Source organism: Protopterus annectens, chromosome 12.part0 (genome assembly GCF_019279795.1).
Source record: "Protopterus annectens isolate FY-2018-M chromosome 12.part0, PAN1.0, whole genome shotgun sequence".
NCBI lineage: Eukaryota > Metazoa > Chordata > Ceratodontiformes > Protopteridae > Protopterus > Protopterus annectens.
In genome coordinates this window covers 1,413,010,598-1,413,034,988 of record NC_056746.1, presented here as the reverse complement: position 1 = coordinate 1,413,034,988, position 24,391 = coordinate 1,413,010,598, and the positions used below count along the sequence as shown (strand labels likewise).

At 40.1% G+C, this 24,391-nt stretch overlaps 1 protein-coding gene across 1 annotated transcript in view; it reads left to right on the top strand.

The window, feature by feature from the left end:
• The window catches only part of PPP1R16B (protein phosphatase 1 regulatory subunit 16B), a 711,559-nt gene extending 694,315 nt beyond the window's left edge, over nucleotides 1–17,244 (top strand). The window contains exon 10 of the mRNA XM_044090460.1: nucleotides 14,709–17,244. Within this exon, the coding sequence (XP_043946395.1) occupies nucleotides 14,709–15,233 (525 nt within the window). The 3' untranslated portion in view covers nucleotides 15,234–17,244. The remainder of the gene's footprint in view (nucleotides 1–14,708) is intronic.
• The last annotated feature ends 7,147 nt before the right edge of the window (nucleotides 17,245–24,391 follow it).

The window sequence follows — 24,391 nt, the reverse complement described above, 5'->3', positions numbered from 1 at the left end:
GGTAAGGTGGCTACATCAGGGAGAGAGCTACCCTGTAGCAGCGAGATGGAAGGTGAGTCACAGCTGCTTGTGGGTACTGATGTTCCCTTGGAGAGAGTGAAGGCAAGGGCAGAGGTGAGTAGTAGTTCCCAGGCTGACAGTGAGGCACCACTGTCAGAAGATACCAGACAGGTTCCTGACCCAGAGACTCCCCAGACTCTGGAATAGACTGCCCATACATGTCAAGCAGAGTGCCTCTTTGGCCCTCTTCAGAAGGAACCTTGATGATTGGATGGGAGTTAGGAAATTCCCCCTGGGGATCATGTCAGTCACCCTGCTAGACAGGGGTCCAGGGAAGTAAATACTGTGGGAAGAAATAGCCAGGGTATTGTTATGGCTAGGCTTGTATAGGCCCTAGGGCCGATAGCCTAGTACCAACCAATGAACTTCTTGTGGAAGGAGAGCTGGGAAGGATTACAAAGAGAGAATTGAGACAAGCTCAGCTGTCAGACCCTACATTACAAGCTTGACGGAGGTAGCTAGGGAGGCTCTTGCTTCTCAAGGAAAAGAGGATTCTGTATACTGGAATAAAGGGTTACTGTACAGAGAATGGACCCCTGAGGGAGGGCTAGAGGGTGAGAGAATACAGCAGTTAGTAGTGCCCAGAGTCTACCATCTGGGACTTCTAGCCATAGCCCATGACATTTCCTTTGCAGGTTATATGGGCATAAAGCACACCAAGAGATGTATTATGCAGAACTTTTATTGGCCTGGTATTACAAGGGATGTAACAGGGTACTGCAGGACCTGTAAGCAGTGCCAAAAAGTAGGGAATGCAGGAGATGGGGTCAAAGCTCCTTTGATTTCTTTGCCTATAATAAAGGAGCCATTTCAGAGGGTAGCTATGGATATTGTGGGGCTTCTGAGTACCCCAAGTTTTACAGGGAAGAAGTATATCCTAGTGGTAGTAGATTATACTACTAGATACCCTGAAGCAGTGGTCCTGTCCTTCAGCAAAGGAGTTTTCCCAAAAGAAATACTGACTGACAGAGGTGCCAATTTCATGTCAGACCTGCTGGCTTGTCTGTGGAAGAACTGTGGGGTGAAGCACCTAAAGAACACCCCCTACACCCCAACAGTAATGGTCTGGTGGAGAGGTTAAACTCTACACTAAAGACCATGCTACGGGTATTTGCAGACCAGTTTAAGAAAGTGGGACAAATATTTCCCCTATCTGTTGTTTGATTACAGAGAGGTGCCTCTGGAATCCACAGGTTTCTCACATTTTGAGTTGCTGTATGGGCATAGGGTGAGGGAACTTCTAGATTTCTTTTGTGATGAGTGTGAAGGTCAGTGTGAATGCCACAAAGAGTCTGTTGTGGCATATGTCCTAAACTTCAGTATAAGGCTAAGGGAACTCGTGGGCTTGGCCCAGAAGATTCTGGCAGGAGCCCAACAGCAGAAAAAGGTCTGATGTGACAGGAATGCTTGAGCCAGAGAGTATGCTGTTGGACAGCAGGTAATGGTTCTCATTCCTGTCAGACACAGAAAGCTGCAGGCAGCTTGGGAGGGACCCTTCAAAGTGGTAAGGAAGGTCAGTGATGTTAACTACATGGTAGAATTGCTAGGCAGGGACACACACTGTACCATGTTAACATGATGAAACCTTACCATGATTGAGAGGCTCTTGTGCTGAGTATTTGCAGTGGATGGCAGGAGGAGTCTGAGGGGGATCTGGTGACTGATCTCCTCAGTGAGGGTCTGACTGACACCTCAGTGGAAGGGGTAGCAATGTCCCTGCAGTTATCCCCTACCCAAGTTCAAGAAATCTGAGCAGTGTTACAGGAGTTTGGGGCCATGTTCACTGGGAAACTGGGGTGCACCCACTTGGTGCAGCACCATGTGTATACAGGACCCTAAAGCCCTATTAAGCAGGCCCCTTATAGGTTACCTGAGAGAGTCACACAGACTCTGAGGGAGGAGATACAGGCAATGTTGAAACTGGGGGTAATCCAGGAGTCCAACAATCCCTGAGCCTCCCCACTGGTGCTGGTACCAAAGAAGGATGGCAGCACCAGGTTCTGTGTGGACTACAGGAGATTAAATAGTCACACAGTCAGATGCTTACCCCATGCCTAGGACAGATAAAGCAGCTTGGTGGGACTAAGTATCTTACCACTATTAATCTTACCAAGGGCTACTGGCAAGTGCCCTTAACTCCCAGCGCTAGAGAGAGGTCAGTCTTTGTGACTCCTTTCAGCTTGTATGAGATCAGGAAGATGCCCTTTGGGATGAAAAATGCCCCAGCTACTTTCCAGAGCTGGTAAATCATATCCTAGCAGGAGCAGGAGATTTTGTCCTTGCTTACTTGGATGGTATTGTCATCTACAGCCATTCCTAGCAAGAGCACCTTAAGCATGTCAGGGAGGTGCTGGGCAGACTACAGAGGGCAGGGTTGACCATTAAGCCCAGTAAGTTTCACGTGGGTATGGCAGAGGTCTCCTACCTGGGACATAGAAAAAGGAGTGGTAAGATTAGGCCCGAACCTGCCAAAGTGGAAGCCATTCAGGCATGGCCTACCCCTGTTACCAAAAAGTAGATGAGGGCATTCTTAGGGACAGTGGGGTACTATAAAAAGTCTGTCCCAAATTACAGTACCATAGCTGCTCATTTCACAGATCTGACAAGGAAAAACAGACCAGATAAGGTAGTATGGGCCCCAGCATGTGAGCAGGCATTCCAGAAAGTTAAAGGAGCATTGGGAGGGACCCCCTGTGTTAGCCAGTTCAGATTACAACAAAGAATTTGTTGTGCAGGTAGATGCTTCAAACCATGGGGTGGGGGCTGTATTCAGCCAGGTTCCTCAGAGGGAGAAGACTACCCAGTGGTATATCTCAGCCATAGGCTCCACCCCAGGAAGGAATGTTATGCAACTGTAGAAAAGGAATGTCTGGCCATAGTATGGGCACTCCTGAAACGTCAGCCTTATCTGTATGGAAGGAAATTTACTGTAGTTACAGACTACAATCCCTTAACATGGCTACATTGAGCCAGCCAGCAAAATGCCAAGTTATTAAGGTGGAGCCTAGGTTGCAGGCATATTGTATGACAGTGCAGCACTGCAGTGGGGTTAGCAATGTCAATGCAGATGGGCTGTCAAGACAGGGTATGGGGTAATTTATTCCCATATAGGCTCATCCCTCTCAAGCAACGTTTCCCAAGGGGCACTTGAAAAACTAGCTTGAGTCTTCAAAGGGGGAGAAGTGTGATGAAGGAGGTACTGCCAGCACAGCTAGCTGCAATTTTATTAATAATTATAGGTCATGCATGAACCTTTCAAAAGCATTATAACTTGAAATGGAGTTCTGCGGCAAGTAATTCCTAACCAAATACATTTTTAGTACAAATGTGTTTCTTATAGGGATTTTACAATTGGAGGATCATCCTTCACCACATTTTTGTATTTCCTTTAAATGTGTATATAACTCTTAGGAAACCAGCATGTGCAGCAAACAAATTTGTATTTCGAAACAGTAGTTCCAAGAATAACGTTTTAAGAAGGAGGATTATAGTGAATTACCAAAGAAGCACAATTCAGGACTTATTGAATGAGTGCCCAACAATCTATCAAGAAATCCGATAGCTAGGAAGTGATATTGTGACAGACTTCCATGTACAAAACAGGCTGCTAAACATGTTCAGCAAAAATAGTGGTACCTGTCCTTGGTTGGGAACCTCTTGGGTCTAAAGTGTAGACCTAAGCAGAATAAATATCCTTGTCTCCTATCAGTCCAACGGGTATAGAAGCCATTACAAAATTTGTCTTATTTTTTTTTCAGTATTTATTTTCTTTACTCTCATGTCCCTCTCTCATATCTGTCTAACCTGGTCCTCATTAGAATACAGACATACTTGTAATACCTGTTTTAGATGACCCATGTTCGATTAGTAGCATGGATGCTGGAAGGACCACAGGAGGATGTCAGCTCACCCATCCTGCAGGGAGTGAGGCAGCCTAGGCTTGCTGCAGTAAGCAGTCTACAAACCAGGCAAGCTCTGTGCTGCATAAACCGTAAGCTGCTTAGTAGAGAGGTTGCACATGTGGGAACGTGTATACCTCTCCTGAGGGCAGCGATTGGTAAACTAACAAGGCTGTTGAGGAGGGAGAGAATTAGGGCACAAACCCCATTATCAGTAGGACACTACAACAGTGTCCTCAGTCTCCTCACTGGCTCCAGATGTGGATCAGGTTAAGCTCAAGGTTGGATTAGGTGGGTCCAACAAACAGATTTTAGAAAACGAAAGCAGTTAATAAATACATTATTGTGGATTCTGGTGTGCTTCATCCTGTTTGGTTTTGGGTCCAACAGACCTACTGAATGAAGAGATGAGCTGACAGTCAGCTATAGGGACGGAAAAAAAGAAATAATTTGCTTACTGAAATACATGTCTATTCCTATTCTTCAAGTTTGTTTACCTCAAGGCTGGAGTAATCATGTAACATGGAGATGTTGTTCTCCCACCTTCAAAAATAAAATTAATTGTGTAACGGAGAAAAATTATAGTTTGTTGAGACATGGTGTATCACATGTGCTTCAGTATTTGCTTATCCACAGGTCTCTCTCTTTTACTGTCATATGCATTTGCCTCCACCTGCCTGGACCTACCAGTTTACCTTGCAGTCTGAGTGTGCTAGGACTGTTACCCCTGGAGCTCTGTGGTGTCAGTAACTTCATGACATTGAAGAATTATTACAAATGCCACTTCAAAATAACATTTTCCTGCCCTAAATGTGCTGTCACCTAGTTAGTTTCTGAGTTTACTAGATTTCTTTGTCCAGTAATCTTCTGCTCTTAATCCTTTATTTTGGCTACATTTTCAGTAACGTAAGTGCAAAATATTCATTATCTGAATGTAGATATACATGACTTTATAACCTTAGATGTGAGTACTGCTTATAAGCTAAAGGGGGACCATATTCAAGACCACTCTCACGACCACTTTGGCTTCACAGTTAATGGATTACACTTTGGTGCTTTACATGAGATTTCTTGTATTACTGTTACTTGAGCATAAATGCTTGAGGTGACAGTTGGCTTTTTTGTTGTTGCTCATTCTGTGCAGGAGCAATTTGTCACTGTGCAAGGTAAATGTTTATTTTTAACTTCTCTGAGCTTGCAACTTCCTGGAAAAAGAGCAAGATAGTGTCTGTTTGACTCCTTATTGTTTCTCTGAGGTACAGTGACACTGTATTAGGAATGATAAAGTAAAGGGATATAGGGGTACAGGGAAACGTGTCCCTGCAATCAACCAACCAACCAATAAATAAATAAAATATATACAGACTTACATTATGCTTTTGATTGTGGTACATTTGATTAAACACTATTTTGCCATGAAAATATGCATCTTGAGAATTTGTATGTGCAGGTGGTCACTTCTGAATAGTTTTTTTTCAGGGAATTATGTATTGTGACAAGTAGTTTCAAGCAAGTTATAATGGATCCCAGTTAATCACCTTTCCTAAAAAAAGTAAATAATACTAGTAGAGAGGCTCAAACTTTGGATTGAGTGCTCATCTATTAAACTCTGAAATATTCTTAAATATGGAATTAAGCCAGATAGTATGATGGACTACAACCCTACATGTACTGTCAGGAAATCTAGCCATATGCATTCTTCCTCCTGGATGTATGTGTATATATATATATTTTTTTTTTTTTTTTGTGGTGTACATTAAATTGCATGTAGATTTGCTGCTAGAATTAGATTCTCTACTCTTCCTTCCTTTCACTCTAGGACACCACTGTTGAGAGCATACATCATATGTAACCCTTCACTGGGTGCTTTCTATCTTTCCAGCAGGGAAATCCTTATGACCATCAGGTTGTACACCTCTCCATGACTGGGAAAGGAGTGAGAGCACAGGGGGGCTATCACACTGGAGCTGAATAGTAGATTTCTATGGTGAGTGGATTGTCCTAACTTTCCCAAGACATGTTAGGCTACAAGTAATGCATGCATGTACTGTAGAGGCCATGATTTCTCCATCACCAAGCTCCATGTTACCTGTATGCTAGGCTACAAGTAATGCATGCAGGTACTGTAGAGGCCATGATTTCTCCATCACCAAGCTCCATGTTACCTATATGTTAGGCTACAAGTAATGCATGCAGGTACTGTAGAGGCCATGATTTCTCCATCACCAAGCTCCACGGTATCTATATGCTAGGCTACAAGTAATGCATGCAGGTACAGTGGAACTTGGTGATGGAGAAATTGTGGTCTCTACAGTGGAATTCCTTTGTCACCACCCACCCAGTGCTACCAGTACAATCTTTCATTTCCTGGTCAACACCAGACATCAGTTAGAGCACACCTTATCACTCCTGACACCTCCCCTTGGCTTCCAGCTTTTCATTATTCTCACTCCTCAGTGACTTATTCGGCACTGTGACTGCTAGTCAGACTCAAGCCATTGGGGTGGTAGTCAAGCCTTTATCTTTCTATGCCATGATGCTGACATTGCTGTGGTAGTATTGGTAGTTGTATTGATGTGGACAGAAGCTGGGATGTACACAAGCAACATTATCTGGAAAAAAATATTTCTGTACAGAGCTTGCCTAAACTATTCATCATCTTCTCAACCATTTAAAGTACTCCTACACAATTATAAATAACAGAAGCATTGACTCAAAACTGCTGCAACATATTATCCCTTTTTCATCTACTGCATCTTTGATTTACCCATTTACCTACCACTATGTCTAGCTCATTGTCAGCCACAGATGTTTTCCAAACTGCTTTCTCATCACTCCTGGTGGTCTACACCACACTGGTAAAACTGCTAACAGTAAACTTAATATAGTTTGTGAATCTGATAACCTGGCACCCAGGTAACTCTTCCACTTTAAAGCACAGGCCAATAACCTGGTTCAGCTCTCAAAGCTAATAAAAGAAAAAAAAATCGTCTGTATCCTTGGAAAGCAGCACATCTTTTACATTCTTAGAAAGTTATCCTCTTGACATTTTGAAGATTTACAGGCCTATTACATTATTATAGTCCCATACTATGTTTCTAGAAATAGTGCTGTACAAGCAAATTTTATTTCATGTAACTCAAAACTCTGCATCACTGGATTCATAGCCTGCATTGAGGACATCACACAGAGTTGAAAACAAAACCACAGTAAGGAGATAAACTTCTCCATGGTTTTCCTAAATCTGTCAAAAGCATTTAGCGTATCACCAACCACTGAAATGAAGACTTGCTTTTTAATCTCCTAACCTGGTATGTGAAACAGTCAATCTGAAATCCTTTTTCAGCCACAACGGCAAAAGTATATGAGCAACTGAGAGTAACCAGTCCATCTGCTTGTCCTGAGTAGGTGATGAAAACCCATGAAAAGACTTGCAGGATATGCATACAGTGATCAGGGGGTCAAGATTGAACTCCAAATCCTGAAGCTCCAAGACAAAGACCTTAGCCCCCTTGCTGCCCAAGCTTTTCATGACATCAGCACCATTGACCTCCCCTGATTTTAAAGTTACTTATTAAAATCAACTGTAAGTTGAAGACATGGCAGCTCTACATTCAGAGTTACAGCAGAAATAGGCCTTAGTGCAGAGCCATGCACCATCACATTTCACTTTGTCATTAATATGAGTGAGCTCTGTAAACCAGCTAAGTCATGTCAGAGCACACATGGTTTTATGTGATTCCGATAATTCAACAGTCTTCTGTAAGTGCTCATTAACCTGGAGTTTCTACTAAAATGTAGTCAAGATGAAAGACAAGGTATCTTTCCTGACCACTGCTTGTTAATGCCTACCAGCTTCTTCCTACTGCTGGTAATGGGAAGTCAATAGAGTCATGCAGTGAATTTAAGTACCTAGGAGTACCCAGTGACAAGAGTCTGCACTTTCAGAAATAATTAAGTACCTCCGTGTACCCAATGATAAGACTGCACTTCCAGAAATAATTGTAAAACAATGGCTGCAAACAGCCATCTACTGGCGAGGTTTTACTTACTGAATTTCTGCTTAGTTCATAAATGCATACCAGTGGCTGATCTAGTAGGCCATTCTGAGCCTATTCGATGCAATTCCCACTGTTTCCTCCCTCTTTTCATAAGACCTGAGATGTATTTGCAGTTTTCTGCCCATCCATGTAGGTTGGATTTGAAGAAATTTAGGAAACTACTGTATTTAATACAAAGGAGAAGTTTGCCGTAAAGAATAAGAATTCTCTTGGAGAGAGATCTAGCATGCAATTACATTCTGTTTATGCTGAAATTGTAGTCTAGGTCGATTGAACAGGTACTTGTGATGCCTGTAGATATGTAAGATGTGAAGTAGGACAAGGTCATTTGCAGTTTTATTGGCCAGGCAGAGGTCACTATGTAGGGGTCTGTCGGAAAAGGGGAATGCTCACAGTAGCTCAGGGAGCTCAAGCACATGATTATTTTTTTTGGTAAGGAATCACTGAGGTTTTTTTAGGTTAGATCATGTGTTTGGATAGATTAATTCTGTCAGACTGGTCACTGAATACATCACCCCCTTCAGTATGTACCTGTCCGGGCATATGCAATGACTGGAGCATCCGCAGAGGTTCCTCACAAAAAGAATGCAAGGCATAAATAACATGTCCCACAGAGGCCTCCTCATTGCCCTATCTCTCTATTCTGTCTCTTACAGACTACTGAGAGAAAATCTATGCCTGGCCTACCAAACATCCTCTGATCTCACTTTGATGGACCTACTGCATATATGCAAAATAACTAGCATCAGAATTGCTCTTCTCAGACATAATCTGCAACATAAATAGGACATGTTGGAGGGACAAGTATGTGTCTCAGAGACTACATCTTTTCTGAGGTAGGCTTCCCAACCACATGTAGCAGAGTTCTTCTCTAACCCTATTCAAGGGTAATTTGGACCAGTGGATGAGGAGTCTAACATTTATTCCCAGTCTGCCAAGTATGTCTCTGCATGACCACCCACACCCAAGTATATCTATAACCTTTAAAATAACCCTAGGGTATAAAAATTCATCAGATACATTTGGGAAGTATGACTATGCTTAGAAAGGCTACCTAGGGACTTTAGCCCAGTAAACACCTATGAACCCATAAACCAAATGGGGCACTGTATTGTACTATGGGAGTGATAAAGGAGGAGCATAGCAGGTTGATGACATCCTTAGGCCTAGAAAATATGACTTTGGTGATCAGCTGAACTAGGAAAAAAGTTTCCTAGCCATAGTATGTTCATAATCTAACTCCCATGGTTGCTCTATTGCTTTTATCTCAGAAAACTCAGGCTGCTTAATCTTCAAACCTCTCCAACATATAAACTCATACCCACTGCTTCCCTATCCATTCCCTGATATCTAATATCCACCTCCCCTCTTATTACCTCTACTATTGTATTTCTTAATATTCTACACTACTGTCTTCATTGCTAAAATTTCCATTCACACTTGCTTCAACTATGTCCATTTTTGATAACTATATGAAATACTGAGACCCTCTAGAGTGAGTCCCAAAATACGGAGAATGAATGGCCAGAAGAATGGACTTACATATGCTGAGTCCGAGATGTCATTTCTCAGAATATTGCCCTTTCTCCAAGGTATGGCAATCTTGTAAGTTTGGGGGGGGCCTGCCCCCTACATGGGTACCCCCAATGTAAAAAGAAGTTTTAAGGACATGATTGGTTTTCAAGATTCGCTCTTCTCCAGGTTTTCAGTCCTTCTTTCTTTTTTTTGATCTTTTGGCCCTCGGCATTTCAAGTGCCGACCTTTCAATAGGGAACTTCATTTTTGGGCTGGACCACATTTACCTCAGCTATAACAATTGTACTGTGCATTGTATATTCCTACTCTTACTTCTTTTTAAACCTTCTTGTAAATATGTGTATATTTTTCACATCTAAATTATGTTATGCAACTGTACTATATAATTTTTACTTTTAATGTCACTTTACAGTTGTTACTACATATGTAATCCAAGCTGATCCTGTGAATGGTGAAATCTGATCAGTGTTCTACCCTGGTAAACAAAATTAAATAAATTAATTAAATAATGCATGAGGGCTGAAGAAGTTTATTGCCATTAAAGGTACCTAGATCCCCTGATTACTGTGTCTATCTTGAAGGCTGTGGTTTATGTATAGATGCCCTAATTTCTCAAAGAAGAAAATATTGCATTTTTGGTGTTGAGCTTAAGTCCATGGCCCTGGAACCATGAGTTTTTGCGGGATAGGCAATCTTGAATGATGTGAATGTCTTCAGGGGAGATAATGATGATGATTCTGAGTTTGAAGTCATCTGCTTATCTGCAAATCTGGTCAGTGAGTGCCCCTGAATGACAGCTTTGATATCTATAGAGTATATTCCAAACAGTTGCATCTCAAGTACAGAGACATGGGGAATACCACTAGTGACAAATCTTTTAGAGGAAAGTGTGCAGTCACCACTTATTTGAGTAGATTTTGTCAGAGAAGCAGATGTCTATCCATCAGATTATGTAAGAGTTAATAGTTAACTGAATTAATTTTAAAATAATACATGTTGATTAATGTTGAAGGCCTTTGCTAGGTCAAAATAAGCAGAACATATGGAGTTCCCCCCCATTTAATGGCACAGATGACTCTGTTGAAGAAGTCTACCAGGTACTGTAAGCTGTCAGTATACATATATATATATATATATATATATATATATATATATATATATATTTAAAAATTCATGCTGATGCATTCCATTACCATGCAGGCAGTGCTGGAAAGGCTAATTTGTCTGAAACTTCCAGGATCAGTGGTGAGTCCACCTTTATGGAGACAGGCTGCTCTTTAGGCCTCAGGAATGAATCCAGTAGAGAGGCCGAGGTTGAGCATGCTTAGGAGGAGGCTAGTGAGGCCGTGCTTTTTATTAACAAGGAAGCGGCCTGCCATATTGTCTGTAATAATACAGCTAACATTCCTCTTTTTTGAAAGTGTCTTTAAAACCTGCCTGAGAATTATTTTCTTTTTGGAGGACTACAGACAGGATGGTATGAAAAGGGTAAAGTGGAAGGGGATGAGGGGAAATTAAGATAAATTTATCAGCTAGTATATTTGCAATGTCCTTGGAGTCTGACTAGGTGGTACTAATTTGTAATCATTTGGTTCACTGCTCTGTGCTATTCTTGAGGTTTCTAATGTGGTTAAAAGGGAGTTGTAGCTGTCCTTTAGAAATGTGCCAATTTGTAAGGAATACCTTACATTGCAAGTCATGATTTTGTACCCAAGTTCCTTATTTACTCTCTAAGGTCAGTTATGGAATGTGGGAATTTTAGAAGGTTCAAAAGTTTTCTTCCTCTTGTAAAATATTTGGATTGTGCTAGGGCTGTTCCACAGAGGGTTATTTTTATACTTGGTGTAATACCTGGATTTGACTGGAACAGCTGTCTCACTGCACGAAGGGAATATAGTTTGTTAGTATATGCAGCAATTTTTCTACAGGGTCTTCAAAGGGTGAGATAATTAATAAGAACTAGGACATTATCCTTTGAGAAGTCTCTAAGAACAGTGGAGTTTGTGAGCATTCTGAGCTGGGACATTATGGTGAATACTATAGAATTGTGACAAGATTGTGGTAACTACAGGTATGAAGCATTTGAAGCCAGGTTTATGAGAACCAGGTTGAGCAGATTTGATCCCGTAGTGGGTCAGGGTTCTATCTGGTCAAGAAAATTTGTTTTGGTAAAATCAAGAAAATGTTGAGAGTATCTGTTTGTTGCAATTTATAGTTGGATAAAGTCAGCAAGAATAGTATTGTTGGGCTTGATGGTGAGGCAGTCAAGTTTGTTGAGATATGGCTCAGACTGTGGGAATCATTTAGATAGTTCTGAGGTTCACCAAGGTATAATAAGAAGATTTGTTGAAAGTTAGTAGGATGTGGAAGAGTTCCAGGATATTAACTTGCTGTATTTACCTTGAGGTGATGGAATTTCATATGAAGATAGATGCTCCCTACTGGTGACATTGCTATCCTCCACAATGAAAGCTGGTAGGGAGGGAGTGTTGCCTGTGCAGTGGAATGATGTTTCATTGATAATGAAAATGTCAATGTTTTCCAGTGTCAGGAATGCCTCTAGTGAGGGTAATTTCATATTTAGGCTTCTCACACTGAACAGCACTGCATTGATAAGTGCCTGATTGGAGTTTGCTAGGTCAGCAGATAAAGCAGACTGACACTGCTTAAATAAGGCACCATGGGAGTAGCTTAGGGTGGCCATGGTGGTGCAGTGGTTAGCATTGCTGCCTCACAGCAAGAGGTTCTCCGGTTCGATCCCTGGCTGGGTGTCTTCTGTGTGGAGTCTGCATGTCCTCCCTGTGGTCACGTGGGTTTCCTCCCACATCCCAAAGACATGCTGCAGGTGGATTGAATACTCTAAATTGGCCCTAGGTGTGAGTGTGTGCATATGTGTGCTTTCTGTGGAAGGTTGGGCACCAAGCTGGCAACTCGACACCGTAAAACTCCACTGCCAATCATGAGCGGACAAGGTGATCCGCTGTGGCGACCCCTAACCGGGAAAAGCTGAAAGAAGAAGGAGTAGCGAATGTCTTAACCAATATAAAAAAGCCTTAGAAAGTGATGCTATCCCTTTCAAAACAAGCAGCACTGTTGATCATTTCTCTCTAGGCTGAGACACACATTGGATTCCCCACCAAAACAATGACAAAAACTGAGACAGTTGTTCAAATTAAACAATTATCTTTTGTTTATATTATGGCTTTATTCTCAGCAGTGGTAGGATAGTGATCAAGACCTGTTGTTTTCCAGCATCAGAATAATATTCAGACAGCAAGATTGTGTCTCTCTTCATACATCCTAAGGAGGAGTGTCTCATGTCAATCACCCTAAAGTGAACCAATCATATGTATACTTGGGAGTGAAGAGACTTAAGTAACCTACTGAATTCTAATGTCTGACAGGGACTGAACCATTACCATTTCACTACTAAGCATGCTGAGTGGTGCATCAGTGTGATTCCCTATCATGTCATCTATGGTTAGTATATTTCCATACACAATGGCCTGATTGGATAGTCTTATGGGCTTTGGTATGCCACCTGGGTGACCCTTCTTTCTGGTGGCCTTATATGTCGAGTAGGTGGAGTCTGTGTTGCTGAGGTTTGGTTGTAGAAGCCTCGCACTCCCCTCATCCTGTTAGAATAGTTAACTACCCTGATGATCCTGCTTCTGACCTTGTACTGCCTTTTCCTTATAAATCTCTCCATCTGATTTTCCCTCATCCTTCATAATGTGCTTCTCATTTAAACTGCAAACATCTCCTACAACAGCTTCTCTCTAGCTACAAACCTCCCCATTTAATTTTACCTGTCCGTTCAGTATAACTGTAGTCTGTTTCTACCATCCTTAAAGTACATGCCCTGAACATTCCTTAAGAGTTTCTTATCCATTACCGGTTCATTTGTTACTCTGCATTTCCTCATGCATACCATATTCTTATGTATAGTTTCTTTATTCTGTTAACCATTTGTACACTCAACCCCACTTTTCAGAAAGTCTTTCTCTGGCCTGTTATTTTAAATGGTAGCTACAGCTTACAATACAAAATAAAGTTATCTGCTCATAATTTATTCATTTGTTAACAGGGTAGGTGCACTGGTGTACCTCTTGACTCTTTTCAGGCATGACTTATGCCATAAGGCTAGGGTAAATGGAGTATATATGGGAATTCAAAGTAACCTAACAGCCTGCATGTTTTGGGGGTGAGTGAAGAAAGATGAATACCCAGAGAAAACCCACATAGACACAGGAAGAACATGAAAACTTTACACAGACAGTGACTGAAGGTTAGGACTGAACCCTAGACCATGGAGATTTTAGGCAGAGATTTGCAGCATCGAGTCATCATATTCCTTTTCTGAAACACTTTCTTTTAATGTTATTGTTTTAACTTTCTCTGTGTCTGTTCACATCCCAAATTATTAACACTTTCCACCTCAACATTTTTTGGTTTGCACTTTGCAGTTTCTGGGTCTAATTTCCAACATTTTCCTAGCTGTCATGCTAAGAAATTTTTGCTGGATTTATTCTCATTCTACACTTGCTTATAGAATGAAGCTAAATACACTCTGTCTGCAAGTAACATGAGTTATATATCTACATAATAACTTTTTTCTTTGACCATAAATATTACTGTTTGTTCACTGGGTAAATGAGATGGTCTTCTGATCTTTTTCAACCACAGAAAATACAGTAGGATATTGTTATATTATATACACCTTAACGTTAGGATATCGTTACCTTAACATTGGCATATATAATGTTAATAAGTGCACTTGACTTAACTCCTGTTTTACTTTAAGCTGTTATTAACCCTGCTGTCTACGTTTCCTCTGCCATTTACTTGTTTATAATGCACCTATATCTTATTATCACAGTGTAATTGAATCTAACTTTATTGTTCATAATGTTGCTGTTGTGCTGTGACTGCACTACATATCACTTTCTAGCAGACTAAACTGTATTGGTCATACTTAACCAGCAGGTTTCCTTCTTATGCATCTTCTAGAAATAGGGCCTTGCTAAGCAGGACTAGCTCAGTAGCAAACGGTAAATAAAAAATAACAAAGGACAGAGAAGTAATTATGCTTGAATAAAAACGTATTTTTTCATAAAAATACGATGACTGATTGTTCTGTTTGTCTTTTCAGAACAGAGACACAACAACAGAGAAAAATGGACACCAATTATTTGCAGCTGAATCAATGGGAAACAACAAAGACAATATATCAGATGCATGTAGGGATGTACCAAAAACATTAATGAACACTACCAATCACACAGCAGCCAATGGTGACATCCTAAAGTCCCGCACCTCCCCAAACAGTAACCTGCAGATTACGGTTAGTCCAACCATCCAGGATGTGAAACATCAGTGGAGCAACTGCCAGGACAGGTCCCACCAAACCCTCTCAGAACTGAAGAAACAGAGGGCAGCAGCCAAATTAATGAACTACCCACTGCTGAGTGCACAGCTTAGTAACGGTATTGGACATCTTCCAGAAAGCAGCAGTGAGTCTAAGACCCAACACAGTTATCTGAGTACTTTGCCACATACTTCCAATGGCACCCCAATTTGTTATACAGAAACGAGTGGGGACCCACCCATTTTGAAGCTTAAAGCCCCCATAGATGAACCTGAAGAGAAAGTTCTAGGGTGCTGCAGAATATCATAGATGACACTCTTATGTTTTTATTTAATTAACCTTCAATGTCATGTCTTGTTTTGTAGTTGTTGATACACAAGACCCAATGTATGACTGAGACAATCGCACTTTATACCACTTTCTGCTTAAAGACAATCCTTCTGCTGCCATGACATCTGAAAACAATGATCTGACAATGGAGATGCTACTGAAATAGTTCTGCTTGTTGAATAAGCCATCTTGCAGGGGCCATTTCTGTGATGACAGGAGTTCCGAGCAGCGCAGTAAGGAAAATGACTTGGGGCACTTTTTGCAAAGAATTGGTAATAACAAAAAAAAGACTGTTGCCAGTTCTGCTTTTAGTATTAAAGGACATTTTAAAAAAGGAAATATATTTGTATTTAAGAGAGTTATTTTTTACAGGTATTAACTGATATTTATCAAATGCACCAAATGCCATCAATGAGCAGTTTCATTGCTTACCATCCCTATGTCACTTTTAAGTTATGTCATGTATCTGAACCAGAATGAGATAATGGCTCCCCTTAAATCTTTTGTTCCTTGCTATATAACAACTTATAATGAAAACATTGTGTTAACTAGGATTTCAGGTGACTGTAAGCGTATTTAAAACAACAGGACCATTACTATTTCTTTTTAGGGCAGGATTTATTGCATATACTATGAAGTGTAGTATTCTTGTGTTTGATTTGACTTTACATATGTAGATGACATAGTATTTGAATGAACTTGGCAAGTTATAAAACATGGAATGTAAGATGTACTGTGAGTTAACCAGCTCTGTAGTATATGGAGTAAAGCCTTTACTATGATGTCCTGCCTTCAATTAATGACCCAGACACTCTAGAGTCAGTGTGAGGGGTAAGAAGAGTAATAAATCAACACTTGTTCCTCTGAAAGAGTCGGAAGTATGTCCCCAAAGTGTGTAATCCATGCTTGTAACAGGACTGGAAAAATATATATGTATGTACGTATATGGTGTGTGTGTAAACACACACATGCATTTTATGTGCATGTGGTAAATACATTTCATCAACTGCCCAGTAAACTGATTATAATTAAAAGATGCTGTCACAAACAATCATATGCACAACACATTGGAAGGCAACAGCTGTAATATTAGTTAAGAGTGTAGTGTGGTATAGTGATTTAGTAGGATTAGGAGGTGAGAATGGGGGAGTGGGGTGCACAGTCCTACAACTGTGAGTGGCTTTGGCATCTGTATGTATGTATGCTGCATATTATGGTGATCATGTGTTAGAGTTCCTTTGTTACAGTTTAAGTCCAGTGCTGAGAGTAGTGATCAGTAAGGTTTGATAGGATATGAGCCAATCACTTGTGCATGGAATCAAATGCTATATGTCACATCAGTATCAGTAAGAAAGAAATGCTATAAGTGGTGTACTGAGCAGCACTAAACCTTAATCTCATAAACCAGTAGATAGTTATCTCTAATGTACAACCATGTAGAAGACCTCTGATCTCCGTTACGTTTGGACTTTAATCATTGTGTGCTTACTTACAACGTTTTGAACATCTGTAATAAGAAACAAAGAACATAACAATGAATGTAGCTGGAAAGCTATGTTTTGCAATAGATCCTGCCCTTGTATGTCTGTTTAAGTATTGCTTCTAGTAACAGTGCACCAAGGTATAAGGTCACATGCATGAAATAGTAGGTAGTATGGTGGTGTTAACAGGATGGTCACCTGCAAGCAACATTTACCATACTAAAACGTATAAAACATTCATCATTGTTGTACCTGGAGTGGGACCAGCACATGTAGTGTTAGAAATATTTAGCACAATGTTTTGCAGAATACTCTGCAGTGCAAATATCATGATTTAATCTGTTTTTGCAACAATAGACTTAAGATTTATCATGCTATATCATTGCCTTGTGTTATTGTAAAATCTCTGCTTAAAAATGGACATGTTTAGGTTGGAACCATGAAAAATCTGGAAGATCAGAGAGTGAATCAATAAATAAACTGGTCCATGGTGACAATCTTTTTAAATATTTTGATTCCATGCCTGATATTTGCAGTGTGTTCACTCTGTTTTGGTTTGCAGCAGTTCAGAGATCAGTATCCTGTCAGCTGTACATAGATCAAATGAACAACTGGTAGCACACTGGATGAAACTCACTTTACAACATTTAGGGTATGCCCCTTCCTCAAGGTGCAGCGATTTTGCTGTTGACTATATGAAGTCTAGGGCTTCCTTCTGTAGGAGGTTGTAGGGGGGCTTCCCTCCCCATAAAATAGAAGACAGTTCCTCAGAAACCAAGTTGGTCTCCCTGCTTTCGACTAAATCAGTGTTTGTGGTCTTGAACTTTGAGAAACTGGTATCAATAAAATGACTGGTGAGGGGCATGAAAATATACCAGATAGCAGAATGTGGGAGCGAAAAAAATACACGTAGAAAAATAAGAAACCAAGCTAGTAAAAAGCTAAGGTTAAGGAAAGTATGGTAGAGACTCTACCTGATTTCTTCTATATTTACAAAATTTTTTTTTTTTATTTAATGACTGTGGTAAGAGCTTATTCTGAGACATGTGGCTTCAATGTCTTCTCAAACGGCATCATTTTTAATGGTTTGCAAATGATAGCGCCATTACTTTTTGCCTTGCTAGAATAAAATGTTTTGCGCAACAGGCCCCAGTCTAGCACTTTTGAGCTCAGCTGGAATCCGTAGCATCCCATATGGTTGTACTTTACCAAAATAGTCATAATATGTGGATATTAATCTGCCTTAGGCCTTACTGAAGTAATTAATGGTGATCTAAGTTTTTATTTCTAAAAACAAAGACAAGAGAAAGGTATTACATGCAGTTCTAGAGAAAAAGAAAATCTGAAATCCAAAGGAAAAAACATTTCTTAGTATTGCTGTACAGGTTATCTGCTGACAGGTTTTGGAATTAAAACGATGCGTAAGTATGAGCTACCAAATCATCATTTATTCTTTAATTACGCCTCAGGTAAAGTACAAAATAAGATGACACCAAGCATCCCGCTGATGTTACATACTGTAGTAACCACAAGTGTGTTTTGCAGTATATAACACATTGGTGCTACATCGGAAAAGCAGGGTGCCATTCTAGAGGCTATACCTGGGACAAAAAACTAGGCCAGACTGCTGTCCTGCACTTGGTAGACTGATGGACCTACTCATGGCAGATGGATCAGAATTCTCATAGACTGCAGCCATAAGGATGGCATGGTGGTCCTGAAGGAATTTAGAATGTAGGATAGTAGAGCTAAAGAATTTTGTAGAGTACTTCTGGGAGAGTGTTTTCATCCTGAAGAAAATACAGAAGTGAGAGAAGAGATCATAGCTGAGAGAGAAAACAGTAAGATAAAGTTTATGTGGTTAAAATGAATTCAGAGTGGATTGTGGGAATGGAAAACCCACTGCCATGTTAGGGTATGCAAAGGAAAACAGCAGAAAAATGTAAAAGAGTATATAGTGGAATGAAAATAGAACAGGGACAAGCTGCATACTTGGAAGTCCTAATGATGCCATTTAGTACCCTTTCTAAGCCTGGCTATGTTCTCACATGTATGTATGTAACGTGCCTCAGACTCATAGGTTCATAGGTAGGTACTAGGCTATCGGCCCAAGGGCCTAAGTAAGCCTAGCCAACAAGGTTCCCTGGCTTGCGCCACCCAAGAAAGTTATTTTCCTGTGCCACTGTCGAGCAGAGCCACAGAAGTGATCCCCGGGGTGTATTTCCTATTTCCCATCCCCTCATCAAGATTTTTCTTGAAGAGTGCTAATGAGGAACTTTGTTTGACATAGATGTGTAGCTTGTCCCAGAGTATGTGAAGTCTCTGGGACAGAAATCTATCCCTCCAGCATGTCCTGTTTATTGTGGTGACAAGGTTTAGGTCCCTAGAGCGTGTAGCTCGGAGGGATTGGGATTTCTTTAGGTGTAGCATGTCCAACTCAAACAAAATGCATCTTTCTTTATTGTTGTAGATGCCACAATATCATTACTGACAATGACTAAGGTGGGAATCCCAGTTATACTGTTGTTAAGAGCTTACTGTTATGGGTTAACTTAAAATCTAAGCATGCTCAAGTCTGGCTGCTATCTCAGTGAAAGGCATTAAACCAAGGCTCCATCTACCCAAGCCTGTAGTACTTCAGTGGATATTAAAAATTTCTCAGCACTTTTTAGCAAAGGATGATGATTATTTTTATTCAAAACCATTAGTAGTGAGAGGAAAGGTGAATTTCAAGCAACATTCCAGCAGTTGATATCATAGTCACCTAGAGTTTACACTTAGCCAAACATGATCCCAACCCTAATGCAGAAAAAAGAAAAACTGCCTGTTGTCAAGCCATTTGACATTACAGTATGTTATTTTGTGGAAACAGATATAGCTATATATATTCATTTTTATTCAAATGTGACTAGACTAAGAATACAGAATGAGTCATCCACATAAATAGTGACACACAGGATTGTGAACAGCAGAAGGATCAGAATAAACCAATTAAGTATAGTAACTTATTATTTATTTGATATTTGTTGACCGGAATAGTCCGACTGAGCTAGTGCCCTTTTTCAGTGGAGGCCCGGGGATAAAGGTTCCACAGGTAAATAAACAATAAAACTTACAATATTGAAGTAGAATATGATAAATACCATAAAGAAGTCTAGCAAATGCCCCTTATAGTACAAGTAAGAGAAATCCGAAAAGAGACAATAGGACAAGAATGGTAAGTATTGACGAGGGTAGTGACAAAAACAGTCATAAAAGGAAAAAAAAATAATGCAGTTTATATTATCCTCAGTGGACAACTGTACATATAAAGGCATTTAGTTTTATAAAAGGTGGACTGTGAGGACATTAATTAAAAGCAGTTGTAGGACGTATACAGCCAATTACTGTAAGTGAAGAGATGAAGACACTTGGAGAGAAGTAGGTGACAGTCATTGTCATTCCCTTTTTTCTTTCTTTTTTTATATAAAAAAGTATTTAGAGGAAGAGGGGGAGAGGGAAGAAAGGAGAGGGGAGAGGGAAGAATTTCAGGTAGGGTAATTGCAATGACCAATCTAGGTGCTATTTAGGTAATTTTTAAGAGTTTTCTTAAATTCATGGACTTGGGTAATGGATCTAAGGAACAGGGAGAGCTTTTTCCATGAAAGACCAGGAAAGTAGCTATAAAGATTTTGTCCAATGGATTTTTTAGGTTCGTGTTTTTGTAACAGACATTTAACTGAACTTCTTATTTATTTACTGGGAAAGTCTGGCTGGAAACAGGTCCATTTTCAGTGGAGGCCAACAGAGAAAAGCTCCAAATTATATACATACATCAGTCAGGAAGAAACAAACAAAACGTAATCCATGAATAGAAAGTAGTACATAATAATCAGCTCCAGGTAACATGCATCAGTCAAGAAGAAACACAGAACTCATAATAAACATGCAGTACTTAGTAAAAACAATATGCATTCATAAGAATATTATTAATGGGGTTACTACAGAAGTCACACATTGAAAACGAGTCACGCTCATCTATACTTTAAATGGCATTAATATAGACTTCACTCATTGTGACAGTGGCAGATGTTGAAGGTAGTCAATTTGTTACTAAGTAAAAAGGGTGAAGCAACATAACAGAGTAATGAGCACTATGAATGGGAGAATAGAAATTATACAATGACCCCCCCATTAATATTCCAAAACGTGCATGCTGATTGGCCAGCGTGCCCGTATTAAATCCCACAATATACCATTAGAAAAAGGTCCGGTCGCCTGGACTTTTTTCCGTTGGTATAAAGTGCTCAAAACATTTTTTTTTTTAACAAATAAAAAAAAGAAAGAAAAAACAGAGCAATGGAGACTTTCTTTTCTCTGTTGCCATACACATGCTCAGTACATCAACACAAGGAAGCAGTATCACCATCGGTGGAAGAACAGTAATGTACCATTATAGAAAGACATTATTTAAGAAAAGTAAGTATTTTTTTCTTAAGTAATGTCATTATTGAAGATTTACCCATGGTTGGCTTTATTTAATCACTCGGGCTTCACCCTCATGATTAAACCACACCAACCGTGGGTAAATCTTCAATATACCACACCAGGTCATTGGTTATTGCTTGAAGAAATTATTAGTGAGTATAATGGCTAGAGGGAACAAATTAAAGTACAGATTACTGGAGAAATACAAGAAAACAGAAGGGTTACATCTGTAGATATTGCAGGATTTTGTAAGAGACCTTTTTGGTTTAAGATGGAAAATAGTTAAGTATATGTTTATCCTGGGGAGTCACAAGACCATAACCAGTTGTTCATAAAGTATGTTTTGAGGAGTTTTTTAAACTGTATAACAGAGCTATTAGATGTCAGGTGGCTAGGTAGAGTATTACAAGCTTTTGAAACAGAGTAGCCGAAGAGAGATTTTCCAGCATCATTATTGTATTTAATGACATCTAGGAGGTTTTGGTTACTAGATCTTAAGGTTGTTGTTGTAGTATAAGGTAGAATTAGATTATGGAGTGCTGGGATTTTATCTAGGTAGTAGCATAATTCGTGTGCAAATGACAATTGATTGAGTTGCAGTAACTAAGGCAGCTCAAGCCAGTTTAGCTGTTTGAGAGATACACAGTGATGGATCCTATATGAGCTCTGTAGCAAACCTAGCAATCTTTGTGAAGGTTAGCAAACCTAGCAATCTTTGTGAAGGTTAGTTAGAACTGGGGACATGTAGTGGAGGGAATATAAAGAGATGTATCCTAGCTGTTTTGGCTTTAGTTTGTTTAGTAAGAAATTGCTTGTTCCAATAGAGGAGCCCTAGTTTTTTGTGAACTTTCTTGATAGTTTGGGCTATGTGAATGTCAGCTTAGGCTGTTGTCTATTTCTGCACCTAACAGTTTTGTGTGGGTGGTTGTGGTGATCGTGGTTTTGTTTCTGGACATGATGACAAAGTTGTTACTTGGAGGGGGAGATCTACATGGGATGAAAAGAAGTAGTTTTGTTTTATTTGGGTTAAGAATAAGCTGGGAGTTAGTGAACCAGGTTTCAGTTAATGAAAAGCAGTTTTGGGTTAGGGAGTGAAGCTCATCTAATGTAGGGGCAGCACATGTGAGGGTGGTGCCGTCTGCATATTGTACTACCAAGGCACTGGGTATGGAGGAAGAGAGCTGATTGGTAAATAGAGAGAAAAGTAATGGCCCAAGGATGGAGCCTTGAGGGACCTCTAAGGATACTGGTAAAAGAGTGGACAGTTGGTTCTGCCATTTTACTGCTTGCTGCCATCCCAATAGGTAGCTTTTATACCTTCTGAGGGACCAAGGGATTATATAAGGGGAGCAGAGAGGATAAGTTAGGGCAGGCAGAGGGCTTGTTTCGGATGGAATGGATAATGAGAAGTTGAGTGAATAAGAGTTGGTTAGGAAATTCCAGCCAGCTGAGCGTTCGGAGGGTCTGACAGTGGTATGATTTTGGAGGTTCATTAGCTGCAAATCTTTCATCCTTATTGTACGTGGTTTTGAGTTTAGAAAGTAGTGCGGACTGCAGGTTAGTTAAGATTTGAGAGCTATAGAATAGGTTAGGAAGAAGGTAAGCCTGGGCAAGTGATATTCTGGAGTTAGGTGTGAAGAATCTTTTGTTCCTATACAGTAGTCCTAACTTTTGGTGGGTTTTCTTCATACAGTAATGTACATGGAGGTCAAATTTAAGTTGATCGTCTATAATTGCTCTGAGGAGCTTAGTATGAGTATCAGCTGTAATAGTAGTGTTAAGAGAAGAGATGATAAAGGAGGATTTAAGATAGTGGAGAGATGTAGAGAGGAAGAAAAGTACTTTAGTCTTTTTGAGGTTAAGTATGAGTTGGTTTTCAGTAAGCCAAGTTTCAGTGAGGTTGAATGAAGCCTGTGTCAAGGTGCGCAGGTCAGAGGGGTTTGTCAGCAATGGAGGTGATAGTAGAGTCATGCGCATATTGTATGTGAGATGATTGAAGACAGGATGTGTGAAGTTGGTTTGTGAAGATGTTAAAGAGACGAGGGCCTAGAATAGAGTCTTTGGGATGCCCATTTTGATGTGGAGAAAAGGAGATAGAGCAGAGAGTCATTTGACGGCTTGCTGTCTGTCTGAGAGATAGCTGCTAAACAAGGAGACAGTTGCTGGAGGAAGTTGAGTTAAGAAAGTTTGGAGAGAAGGATGGAGTGGGAGACTGTGTCAAAGGCTTTGGAGAGATCTAAGAAGAGGCAGGACACTAGTTTATCATTGCGTCTGGCAAGGGTGATGGAGATAGTAAAGGAAATGAGTGCTGTGGTGTGAGTGGAAGCCATGCTGGGTAGGGATAATCAGGTTTTCTTGAGTGAGATAAGCCAAGATTTGTTTGTGAACACAGTGCTCAAGGATTTTAGAGAGGGGAGAGAGTATGGCAATAGATCAGTAATTAGAGAGCTGTACAGAATTCCCATCTTTGTGGATAGGTATGATATGGAAATTTTTTCCACAGAGTAGGGACAGTGGATTCGCTGGAAGACCAATTTATGCAAAATGAGCTTGAGCATAGCGAGAGCAAATGAAGTGGGAAGAACCAATGAGGCAGACAGACCAGTTCACAAACAATCAGCAAGGTCACCTCTCAGTTAACTTAAACTCACAGCTCAGTATATAATGTTCTGACCAAACTGTAAAAAAGTGAGTTAAATAAACATTGACTAACGGAACAATGGAATGGGGGGGTGAGCAAAAAAAGAAAGTTACATGCAGTGTTTGACAGCATATTAAAACAGTTGAGACATACACTGTAGGGCAAGTGTGGTGGACGTTCCCTGTATTCAGTCTAATAACTTCTGAGTGAGTGATAAACAGTGCAGAAGAAAAATTTTTGGAGATCATTCCTTTTGTTATAGCTCAAATTCAGAGTAGAAGATTACCACGGTGCAGAAGTGTAGAAACTGTGGGGGCAGGTAAAATAGGAAAATAAGGTAACGGGTCAGAAACAGAGCAACAACAAGCAACAGATAAGGTTAGAAACAGCAAATACTGTACAAACTAAGCAGATAGATAAACATACAGCATAAAGGTGCATTTAAATGACAATTTACAATAAAATTACAAAAGGCAGACAAGCTAAACAGTTAGGTGACAAAAACTACAAGATTATATAATACCAGCAGCTAATCATTCTAGAAATAT